At 37.6% G+C, this 12248-nt stretch overlaps 1 protein-coding gene across 1 annotated transcript in view; it reads left to right on the forward strand.

Annotated features, from left to right (window-relative positions):
* Positions 1-12248, forward strand: part of LOC103083182 (pleckstrin homology-like domain family B member 2) — a 73580-nt gene that overhangs the window by 26864 nt on the left and 34468 nt on the right. The window contains exon 6 of the mRNA XM_007469155.1: positions 6934-7062. Coding sequence (XP_007469217.1) covers positions 6934-7062 — 129 coding nt within the window. The remainder of the gene's footprint in view (positions 1-6933; positions 7063-12248) is intronic.

A 12248-nucleotide genomic window follows, 5' to 3' on the forward strand; every position in this document is an offset into this window, starting at 1 on the left:
CTTAGCATATGACAATGAAAAGTTAGCTGTACTGAAATTAAATAAAATGGTTAAGGAAAGGCTCTGCTTACTTAGTATTGTTGAAGAGTCTTTCCATCACCTAGACGGTGATCACAAAGCTCAAACCATCCTTCTGTTTAAGGATCTGTCCTCACACAGATAGGTTGTGATATTTTGTAGCTATACTGGTCTGCACACTTTTATAGCTAAACACACTTAAATGTGTGAGCTGAAGTTTAAATCACTCTATGCCATGCAACACGTTGCTGGGTGAAATCTTGAATTAGTTGACTAATTTTTCTGTAATAAGCATATAGCTTTGTGTCTTAAGTGGTTAAATTGTATTCTCCATTATTATCTTGCCAGAGTACCTGTTACTTCCTCCCCATCTTTCCTTCAGAGCCAGGGGAAGACACAGAGCCTGCCCAGAATTCCTCAGCAAAGTGTTAATGCCTCTTGAGTGTGGAGTCTTTGCCAAGTCACAGGCAGTGTTCAGAAGGGACCCAGCCCTTCCCGTGCCTCTTTCTTACATTTCAAAGTTAGCTCCCTGGTTAGAGGAAGTGGAAATATATCATGGGATTTGGGGATTAAATCAACAGGGTTCCAGATTAGTGTGATTTTTTTTCTGGTGGTTGTTTGATTATGTAAATCCTTAGTGTTCTGATTTTCCAATGTTTTCTACACTAAACATCCATCAACTGTGCAATTAAAAAGTCAAAGCCAATGGTAAAAAAAAGCCTAGGAAAGTAACATAAAAAATATGCCTCTTTAGAGGCAGGCAGAGAATGGGTTTTCAGCAATAACCATCTGGGGACACAGGTCCGTAATCTTTCCTCTGCAATTCTGAAAAGTTTTGTAGAGGAAAAAAACTTTTTAGAAGGTTGGCACCAAAACTTAGTTGGTTTCAAAACCTGACTTGGACTGATATTCACACTCAATATGAATATTCATAAGTAGCTGCAGACATAGAAACATGTTTGATTACAGGGTTTTGCCCCAGACCTCAGTGGAAATGCCATACAGTATATGCTATATGAACTGTGTTACCTCTATCAAATGCAGAATATTCTGAAATCTAGAACACATCTGGCCTTAAGAATTTCAGATAAGTGATTTTGGGCCTAAAACAATTGCCTAATGTTGAACCTCTGAGGATGCCTGCCTCTCAAACCACCCCACAGGGCTCAGGAACTGGAAGGAAGGGGACTCTCAGGGTGTATGGAGAGGACTTTGGATGGGCTACCCTTAAAAATGATGGCTTAGGTACTATGAATTTTAACATATCACTGCATCAATTCCAAACTTGACCCAGTGTTTCAATAAACATGGCCTGAGTACCTAGTGCATGCTGGAGTCTATGCTGAACAGTTTGGAAATTACAAAGATGAATCTTAATTTTTAAGAAAATCTTTATCAATCTAATAAGGCTGCCAAATTAGGAAAAAATATATAGGATGCTTGGTTAAATTTAAATTTCAAATAAAGAGAATAATTTTTTGGTATAATTATGTCCCATGCGTTATTTAAGACGTACTTACATTTAAAAAAATCATTTGTTGTTCATCTTAAATTCACGTTTAACTGTGCATCCTCTATTTTATCTGGCAACCCTATAAACTAATGAAGTAGGCATCTTTGCAGGGTAACCCTGAACCATCTGCTTACCAAATATTAGTTAAATATGGTAAAATTATTTTTTTATAGGTATTCAGAAATTTTCCGTGTAGTATTGGAATTCAAATAGAGCCAGCAAGTTAAATTTCAGTTCGTTCCTTCGAGAATACAACTTAGAGAAAATTTATTATTATATTACTCAGCCATAAAAAGAAACGAAATTGAGCTATTTGTAATGAGGTGGATAGACCTGGAGTCTGTCATACAGAGTGAAGTAAGTCGGAAAGAGAAAGACAAATACCGTATGCTAACGCATATATATGGAATTTAAGAAAAAAAAATGTCATGAAGAACCTAGGGGTAAGATAGGAATAAAGACACAGACCTATTAGAGAACGGACTTGGGGATATGGGGAGGGGGAAGGGTGAGCTGTGACAGGGCGAGGGAGAGGCATGGACATATATACACTACGAAACGTAGGGTAGATAGATGGTGGGAAGCAGCTGCATAGCACAGGGAGATCAACTCAGTGCTTTGTGACCGCCTGGAGGGGTGGGGTGGGGAGGGTGGGAGGGAGGGAGACGCAAGAGGGAAGAGATATGGGAACATATGTATATGTATAACTGATTCACTTTGTTATAAAGCAGAAACTAACACACCATTGTAAAGCAATTATACCCCAATAAAGATGTCAAAAAAAAAAGATTATATAGACTTCATAAGATGAATAAAGAAGCATTCTTCCAAAAAAAAAAAAAAGAGAAAATTTATTATTGTCTTTTAACCATAGATCTGGCAAAATCAGTGGTCCCGAGAAAGCCTTAGATTATTAAGTTTATTCAAGATTATTGGCAATTCTTGTGTACATGTTCAAATTATTTAGGGTAAATTTATAAGCACTCCTGATCATTTGTATGATTAGAAGCAAGTCGTTCTGCCTCTGAAAGTGAAATGCATCATTCCTCTCTGAAAGCATATTGGATATTGGAATCTCACAGTTCTTTTTTTCTTTTGGTTTACTTGAGGCATTTAATCTAAAAGTAAAAATTTTACATTTGGGGTGTTACCTGTAAGAGAGGACTTTTATACTATGAAGGAAAGGTGCTAAGGCCAAATGTCTTCAAGTTTGGGTAGATTCTGTATTAATGTCCTATGTCTTCATTACAAAAATCAAATTGTAATTAATTTTGCCTTTACCTCTCACATTATTCTGGGTGGCTAAATCAGTGATTCTGATTGCATATGAGAACACCTGGAGAGATTTTTAAAAAGCTTGTTCCCGGGCTTCCCTGGTGGCACAGTGGTTGGGGGTCCGCCTGCCGATGCAGGGGACACGGGTTCGTGCCCCGGTCAGGGAAGATCCCACGTGCCGCGAAGCGGCTGGGCCCGTGGGCCATGGCCGATGAGCCTGAGCGTCCGGAGCCTGTGCTCCACAACGGGAGAGGCCACAACAGTGAGAGGCCCACGTACTGCCAAAAAAATAAATAAATAAATAAATAAAATAAAAAGCTTGTTCCCTAGCCTTATACCCCCTAGATTTCTAAGTGGAGGCCTGGGAAATAGTATATTTAAAAGCTCACCCAGCTTATTCTAATGTGGTCAGGGCTAAGAACCACTTCATGAGAACAGTGATCAAGTTACCTCGTTTCTCTGTCTCTCTTCCCCTTATAAATATTTATTCATTGAGTGAATGAACAACTCACCATGGAAGTAGATGTAGGCCCAATTTTTTTTTTTTTTCAGTACGCAGGCCTCTCACTGTTGTGGCCTCTCCCGCTGCGGAGCACAGGCTCCAGACGCGCAGGCTCAGCGGCCATGGCTCACGGGCCCAGCCACTCCGCGGCATGTGGGATCTTCCTGGACCGGGGCACGAACCCATGTCTCCTGCATCGGCAGGCGGACTCTCAACCACTGCGCCACCAGGGAAGCCCTAGGCCCAATTTTATATACTGCTTTTTACTTTCATTTGCTGGTGAAAAATTTACCTTTGGTGCTATGTACACTTTAGGAACATCAGTCTTTTCTTTTTTTGGCCATGCTGCATAGTTTGCGGGATCTTAGTTCCCCGACCAGGGATTGAACCCTCCTCAGCAGTGAAAGTGCGGAGTCCTAACCACTGGACCGCCAGGGAATTCCCAGGAACATCAGTCTTAAATATGCAAAATAGGCAGAATCTTACAATGAACTTGTGACCCAACTGGATTTTTGCTGGCCCATCAAGAGAGGACAAGTCAATTCGAGAATGATGGAGGTGTCTGTGTTTCTAGGGAAGTCATGTTCTGGTCTTTGTTTTATAAATACACCCTTTACATCTGGATCTTCCTGGAGTGTTCTGATTCTTTATAATCTTATTCTTTCCACAAAGTTAAATTTGTTAAATATATTAAAAATGCATTTTAATTCATTTATTTCCTGAAACCAAATTTATGAATCCTAAGAAAAAAATGTTGTGCTGTCTCCCAATTTGATGTTTGGAAAATATTGCTATGCCTATAGTAGTTAGAATAGGTGACTTTAACTAATTTAAATCTCGGGGGAAGAGAATAACACCCAGTGTTCATATTTTACATGTAAAAAGCTAGAATCCCTGAACCCTGGAATGTCATCTAATTTGTCCAACTATTTTACCTTCGCTGTAGAAGGTGATACTTTCAACTCTAATTAGCTGCTTGCCTAGAGCTAATTTTTCTTTGAAAACTTCCTGGACAGTAAATAGAAGAGAGGTATATTAATTTCTTTCTGGCTCAGAGGTGGTCTACTTTTGGCTCTTGTAGGAGTGATATCACGTCTGTGGCCCTCTGTGGTGTATGGCCGGGCCCATCTGTCACTAGTCCCTCTTTCATCCTTTCCCTCACTTCCTTTGCCCTAGCTTCGGCCCCACTGAGCTGTCACTCTGAGACCCAGGTAGTGGTCACAGAATTACGGATAAACCACAGAGAAGCTGCAGAAGGTCCTGATGGTGTCTGCTTGTATAATGGTTCTAACTGCCCCCTTGTATGGAATTGCAAAACGTTTTGAGCACCTTAGAAGGAAGGCACTATGTAAACGTAAGGTACTTTTTATTAGTTGTTTATTTGTGCTTATTATTAGCAATTTAAAAATTGAGAGCATCAGAGGAATAGTTTGGTTATTTCTTCAGAGTTGAGACCTGTGTTTTAGGCCAGTGCCATTCCATATTATTAAATATTGTATCAGTGTTTTCTATAAAATATTATTTTAAATTTTAAGGCTTTGCATCTTTGCTATTTGATTGGAATGAATAGTTTTCTTATTTATTTAACTTTCTGTTTGAAACTAGAATGGCTGCAAATTCTGGTGATACAACACCTAGAAATAGAACTCTTTGTGGACAAAATTCTTTTGCTGTGTAATAGGGCAATCTTAGATCTACACGCAAGGGAAATAACACATTTTCTTAGCCAAAGACAACAGGTGTTCTGTATTGTTGGTTTTATTAAGGGAAAAAAATGATTAATTCTGAAGCTAAAGACTAAATCTAACTGGCACTAGTATATTCAATTTTACTGAGAGGTAACACTTGAGAATCCTTTATTTTGTGAATGATGCCATCACTTTTTCTTACTCCTACACAGCAGCTGTGCACAGTGAGCACACTTCACAGTAAAGACTGAGGAAACTTTCTTTCTTTCCTTTTTTTTTTTTTTTGTTCGGCCACACAGCTTGTGGGATCCTAATTCCCTGACCAGGGATTGAACCTGGGCCTTTGGCAGTGAAAGCGCCAAGCTGTAACCGCTGGACCTCCAGGGAATTCCCTTTTAGGAAACTTTCATTACCGTCTGCTAAATTCTAAGTTGTAGAATCATTTTTAGGTTGATATATGGAGTAGGATTCTCAGTTTTCTCACTTCTAGATGTAATCATTTTGAGAAAAAAAAAGTGCTTCTAAATCAAAATATACATTTCTAAAATGCCCTTGACATTTTAAAATGTAAGCCAAAAGTGGAGATTCAAGTGTACTTGTGTAAGTATTGATGTCATATAGTTTTAGACTTAAACTCGATCATCTTTTATAAAGAATCTATGTATGTGTTCACATAGGAAATCATGACCATTTGGATGAAGAAATGAGAGGAGTATAAATTTATACGGCTACTTCAAATCTTCATCCTTTAAAAAACTTTTTCTGTGATATGCTTAGAAGCCTGTTTTATTTCTACCAAATCAATAGTGAACATAAGAAATTCAGGTGATGGTAAATATTTTGCTTATTGAAGGGGTCAAAGGGTGGTGGTGCTTCCATTCCATTAAAGTGCTTTAGTTTAGGTTGAGAGTGTTACACAAGGAGAGAATTACTTCAAGGGTTCAGAGTATCGTAAAGGGAACATAAGATGGGAAAACTGGCACTAAATGCATTGAAGTTTTGTTTCTCAGTTTAAGAGGTGGCCTTGGAAGACCGTGTGATACTGTATTATAGTATTTGCCTGTTATACCCTGGAGAATGTCCAGGGTCACTTTGGAGTGTGTGACTTGGGAGGGATTTAGTGTTATCTTCTCTTTTCTTCTATTCTCTGGCCCTTTCTTTTTTCCCATGGTCCATGTTTCAATTATTTTTTATGTCAGTCATTGTAGGAAAGCCCTTATCTCCACAGTAAATGTCACATCTTTGGTGCATCTGAGCTGCCTAATATGCCTTCCTCTTGCTGCTTTGTCAGTCTTGCATTTTTACTAGCTCTCTCAGTGTCTGAATTAGACACTCTCCCGGGCAGCAGATTTTCTAATTGCTTAAGCTCTGAAGTTTGCCAAAGAGCTAGAACTGTTCCACATGACCAGGGTATCAACTTGTGCACCTAATGTGCCTCTAACCTGAGAACAAAATTTTAATAATTGCCAAAGTTTGCTTAACACATGCCTTCAGCAAACTGGACTCTGACAGCGCTTGAGGTAAACGCCCGCTATCCTTTGTCTGGTTCCCTGCCAAGTGACTCTTTGCAGGGCTATCTTAGGAATTCGGTTGGCATTTCTTTTGTTCTTTGTTGACCATTGACCAATATGACCGTTGCTTCCCCTACTTTTGTAACGTGGTGGCAGGAAGGAAGGGAGGAAGGAAGGACAGGGGTCGTTGCCAATACCCGACGGAGTGGACTGGGTTTGGAGAATGTAGAAACGGGGCCCCTTGTCCTTACTTCCACTTATACCCCCTTATCCTAGTCACTAACAAGATACGTTTCTACATTCATAGGATGTCTGGAGTTTGTGTGTGTTTGCTTGTTTGTGTTATCCTTGGGAAATGTTCACTAACGACTGCTTGGGGTGTGAAGGTAATCTCTATTCTTCTATTTTCTGATTTCTGAACTTCAGGAGAAGGTAAAGCTTGATGCTGAAAGGGAAAAACTAGAGAGGCTTCAGGAGCTTTACTCCGAGCAGAAGACCCAGCTGGACAATTGTCCTGAGTCCATGAGGGAACAGTTGCAGCAACAACTGAAGAGGGTCAGTAGCAAACAGGAATGTGCTAGTTGTTTTCTGTTTTTTTGTTTTTTTCAATTAAGTTCCACTTACCTATGACTTCCTCCTTCACATAGCATAAATTTGCATAAATTCTGGTCATTAGATACGTTTTAAATAAAAATATGCATGCTGACCATATATATTCCATGCTAATCAGTTGAAAAATTCCTTGTTGGAATCCTTTGCCTCATTAATAATGCAAAAACATTTCCCAAGTCCTTTTTTGTAACAAAAGAGAGCTATTACTGACATGTAATCAAGAAGACTGTAGCGTTTAAATCAGCTGATGTCTTTCCCTGCATTCTGTTCTCTGCTGCATCTTGAGTCCTGTTTGCCCTCGAATGTTTCTTTTTTTTCCTCCTCTTGATTTTATACTCCTGTCCACAAATGTTTCTATTCTCTGATTTGCTCCCCACCACCACTCATCATTTTGTTTTTCTTTTCCTTTCTTCTTCTTAGTGACCTTGAACTCATTAGCATGATCACAACAATCAAACAAGACCCAAGATGCAGGGCATTTAACATTTTCTCATACAAGCTTCATATTTTTTAAAACTTCGTGAAGCATAGATCATCTAGTTGAACTTTATTCTTCGATCTTTAATGTTGGCAGTGTTGAAACAACCTCGATACTTATCTTCCTAGGTGGATAGTTTTGCAGACACTAGCAAGGCCACTTGATATTTCAGAGCCGCTTGACAGCTGCGTTATTTGCTCTAAACAGCAGCCCAAATAGACTGTGCCTCTGGAGAGGCAGTGGTTAACAGTCTTGGACCTCTAAAGGAGCCTAATAGTAATTAGTCCTAAGTCAATAGCAACTTATGATTCCACATGAGTAGGAAAGAAGACTAGTTTTATTCATATTGCTATGTCTGTACCTTCTTGGGCAACTGGGAAAAAGTCAGTTAAAAGATAGCACACCCCTGAAAATGTTTAAGATGACCTTGAATACAAATATGTTTGATATCTCTGAGTATCACTAGGTTATGAAAAATTGCAGTTGAAACTTTTCAATGTATTGTACAGGTTGAATAAAAAGTACCCAGTATAGACAGGTGAAAACTACAGTGTAACGGTTCTAATATTTTTAATTTTTTACAATGTTGGATCAAAAAAAGTTTCAAAAATATTTCTTCCCCTTTACTCATTTTATCATGTACAGCTTAATTTGCTATAAGAAGATAAAACTTCCTGTCCCTCAGTGTCCCAAGGCTCTGAAAGTCTTATGATAAAAAGTGATTGGAAAAAGAATAGTATTTGTACAATTATTTTAGCTTGTAATTTTTTTGTGTTTATGCCAGTTCACAAAAGAGATTGGGAAACTGATTTTTTAATATTTGTTTACTGTTTTTCAACTTTCCTTATTGCTAAAGATTTTACATAGTCACCATAACGCTTTATGTAGAGTCAGAAGCATGGTTATGTATTTTGTTCTTCCCTTCCTTTAGTTATCCAGTTATTGTTTGTATTCTTCATAAATATTGCTTCAAATAAAAATTGATAGATTCTATTAATAACCTGGAGTCAGCATGATAGGAATAATTACTTATTTTCTAATTTTGTAATTAAGTAGTTATAAATTACTTAATTTGCTTAATCTGTTAGATTCTATAGGATAACTCATAAATTTGTATATGTTCCAAGAATTTTGACTAAAAACGAGGAAAGGAAATGATACAGACAGCCTGTTCCACTAACTGAAGGCAAAGACTCCTTCCTCTTCCTTTCCAGGCAGAGTGCAAAATTCTTATCATAAAACCCCTTTCCTTAGGAGAGAAAACTGGTTCGTGCTAGCTTCTGTTCACCTGATATTAAGAGAACTACTAATTCTGTTTTCCAGGGAAGGATGATGACCAAAAATAACTCTTCACCAGTCCTTTGGCTTAATCAGTAAAAAGTTCACTTATTTCATGAGAAGTCCATTCATACTGGAACTTCCTGTCTTATCACAACTCATTTCCCTTCAGATTTCAAACACTCCAGAATAGCACTTCATTACAAAGCTTTCCCCAAGGCATTTAAGCTAGATTCAATAAAGTTGATTTTATTACAAGTAACTTCATTAGGCAGCAAGTCAGACAAAATAGAAAATAAATGAATAGGAAGAAAATCATTTTCTTAAACTGTATGCTGTCTCAAATACTTAAGCCGAAGCTGTAGAATGATTTTGTGCATGCAGCACTATGGATTTATGACTGGGCTTCTGACCCCTAAATCATTGCTTTAAAGCAGAATACAGTTTTCATCCAACGTTGATTTCATGGCCCATGGTTTAATGTAGTTGATAACGGGCTCACCAATCGAATTGTTCCCTGGGATACAAGTAGTGTGAGAAAAAAACCCTGAAGAAAATTGAGCCTTTCATCTGCTGCAGAGGACTGGCTAGGATAGTATTGTTGTGTTTTGGTATTTACTCAGCTGAATGGTTGATTTCGGTCTCTTAATTTTTAAACAATTCTGTTCAGTGATATCTACAATTAGCTTTTTTTTTTTTCTCACTAGCTCTACAATGAGTTTATCCTTTAACCTTGGACAAGTCATTCAACCTCTGTGGGCCTCAATATCCGCATGTATAAAATGAGAAGATCGTACTACATGATTTCCATTGTCTTTTTCCAAGTTCCAAAAGTATGCAAAAAAGTGTTTGACTGTAGCACATAAGAGGAGAAATAGTAACAAACCCTGAGCTCCATTTAAATTTGCTTTCAAAATTGACCTTGAGCTGTCCTAAGATTATTCCTGTAATCTCCCCTGGCCATTCCATGTCTAGTCTCTTCTTTCTGTTCCTCTACTAGGCAAAGAAAACATAAAGTTGTACGTGTAAACTTCTGCCATATACATTCTCAAAAGTTATTGGAAGGAAAAAAGGAATTCCGTTGAATTTTCTTTAGCACGGCTGTCTTATTTCCTTTCACTCCTGGCCTTTGAACTTGCCAGCCAGTAGAGATTTGTCATGTTCTTTTAGTGGAGAAGTTTAGTTAAAATTTTCACTCAACTGGTCATACACTTGACTTTGAGCTTCCTGTATATATTATTCTGTGCTCAATTAAACTACTCCTGCCCCCAAATTCCATCTCTTGAATTCTTATTCTTATCTAAAATCTTGTAAAAGTTTTTTCCCCTCCCAAGTTGTTTTTCTTTCACAGTGTAAGTTTATATACACACGTTTTAATGGTTTAGATAACTTGATCAGATGATTACACCAGAAGAATCTGAGTGCTGAGCTAAGCTTTAATTTTCAACTTTCCTGCCTAGTGTGCTATTATTTTCATGTAGTGGTTTAAATATTTACTACAAATAAATTAATGGCTCTGTGACCTTCATGTGGTTAAAATAGCATATGTTGCACATTAACCAGATGTGGAGTAAGCGACTGACTAGCATAGTGTATATATTGTGAGCCATATGCCCACTTTGAATGAAGATTCTTTATAAACTAAAAAATAAAAAAGCCTATTAAAATTTTTATCTCAATAAGCTTTAGCTGCAAACCAAGTTTAATTGAAAAACCTTAAAAACTTGAGTATGGAGGCCTGTATGAATAAACATATCACTGATGTTTTAAGACTACAGATATTTTGTTTCAAGACATAACACTAGTGTTATGTCTCAGTTCCTTTAGCAGTGACTAGATTTGGTCCACATTCATTAATTCCTGTAGAAGTTATAAGCATGAAATGTCTGATAAACTTGAAATGTCACCCAGTTACTTGAAACCAAGACCACTTTACATTTGGCCAATTAAAATATAAGGAAGCTTTAAGAAATGCTGAATATGTTTTTCAAATTGTTTTTCCTGTTCTTAGGCTTTGAGAACACACTGTCTGTGTTGACATAATAATCTTGTTGCTATAGTGTTGGTTGTAATTTCATGGTAGCACATAGTCCTTCTGTGAATCATCCCCAGAATAAACTCATTCCAGAAGATAGAAAAATATTCCATTTGATTAGAAGACATATATAAGTTTATCACTTATATAAAAACCAGGGGAAGGGGTGGTGTGTTTAAATACTGATATAGATCTAATTTATCATATATTTATTTATCCAACTCTTTTTAATGTGTCAATTGAAAAAAATGCCCTGGCACTTCTACCCATGTAGCGCTATGAGCCATGTAGCCTAGCTGCCTTTTTCATTTTTGGTCATTAATTATTTATAAATTATATTAAAAAAAAAACTTCTATACATACCACATTTACAGTTCTGTCAAAGGCTCCCAAAATAAGGAGGGTTTTGTGTGTGTGTGTGTGGTTTTGTTTTTTTGTTTTTTAAGTAGATGGGAGAACAACTCATACAACATGCAGCAGTCTCTGCTGAGATACAGATTCACTCCTGTCTTCAGACATCTCATAGGTTGGAGAATGCCTCTTCTAGACTATCTGACTTCTGTGATTTCTGTTTGTCCTTAAATGTCCTGAAGATTATTCCTAGAATAATCTTAACCTTTCAGTTAACCTTTCGAGTGCTTAACCTTTTGAGTCATTCTTTGTGCTTGATGAATGCTGTGGTTCCTATTGTTTCTAATAAAAAGGTTTGTAAACAATTTTAAGGGATTCACAGAAGCCCAGTTTAAGAACTCCAATCTTCAAATGTTTTTGGTGACTTCTCCCTTCATTACAATTATTTGAGGGCTTCCCTGGTGGCGCAGTGGTTGAGAGTCCACCTGCCGATGTAGGGGACACGGGTTCGTGCCCCTGTCCGGGAAGATCCCACATGCCGCGGAGCGGCTGGGCCCGTGAGCCATGGCCGCTGAGCCTGCGCGTACGGAGCCTGTGCTCCGCAACGGGAGAGGCCACAGAAGTGAGAGGCCCGCGTACCGCAAAAAAAAAAATTATTTGAGCATGCATGCCTACATATACATACATATAGGTAACATTATATTATAAATGTATATATTATATGTATTGCATACATACTCAAAATATATATATTCTTTTAAAATAATGTACATATACTACTCTACTTGCAAATACATTAGAGAACATTTATTGAGAATTTGTAAAAGAAGAGAAAAAACTAAAAAAAAATATAAAGAAGCTCTAATATTCCTTCCTCACATCCCAGTGCCTTGTGTGGTATGCCATTTGGGGTACATATATTCCTCTTAGAGACCTCTGATCTGTTAGGTATGCCAACTTTTTTTTTTTTTTTTTTTTTTTTTTTTT

The sequence above is a fragment of the Lipotes vexillifer genome, unplaced genomic scaffold, assembly GCF_000442215.2.
Source record: "Lipotes vexillifer unplaced genomic scaffold, Lipotes_vexillifer_v1.1 scaffold679, whole genome shotgun sequence".
Taxonomy (NCBI): domain Eukaryota; kingdom Metazoa; phylum Chordata; class Mammalia; order Artiodactyla; family Lipotidae; genus Lipotes; species Lipotes vexillifer.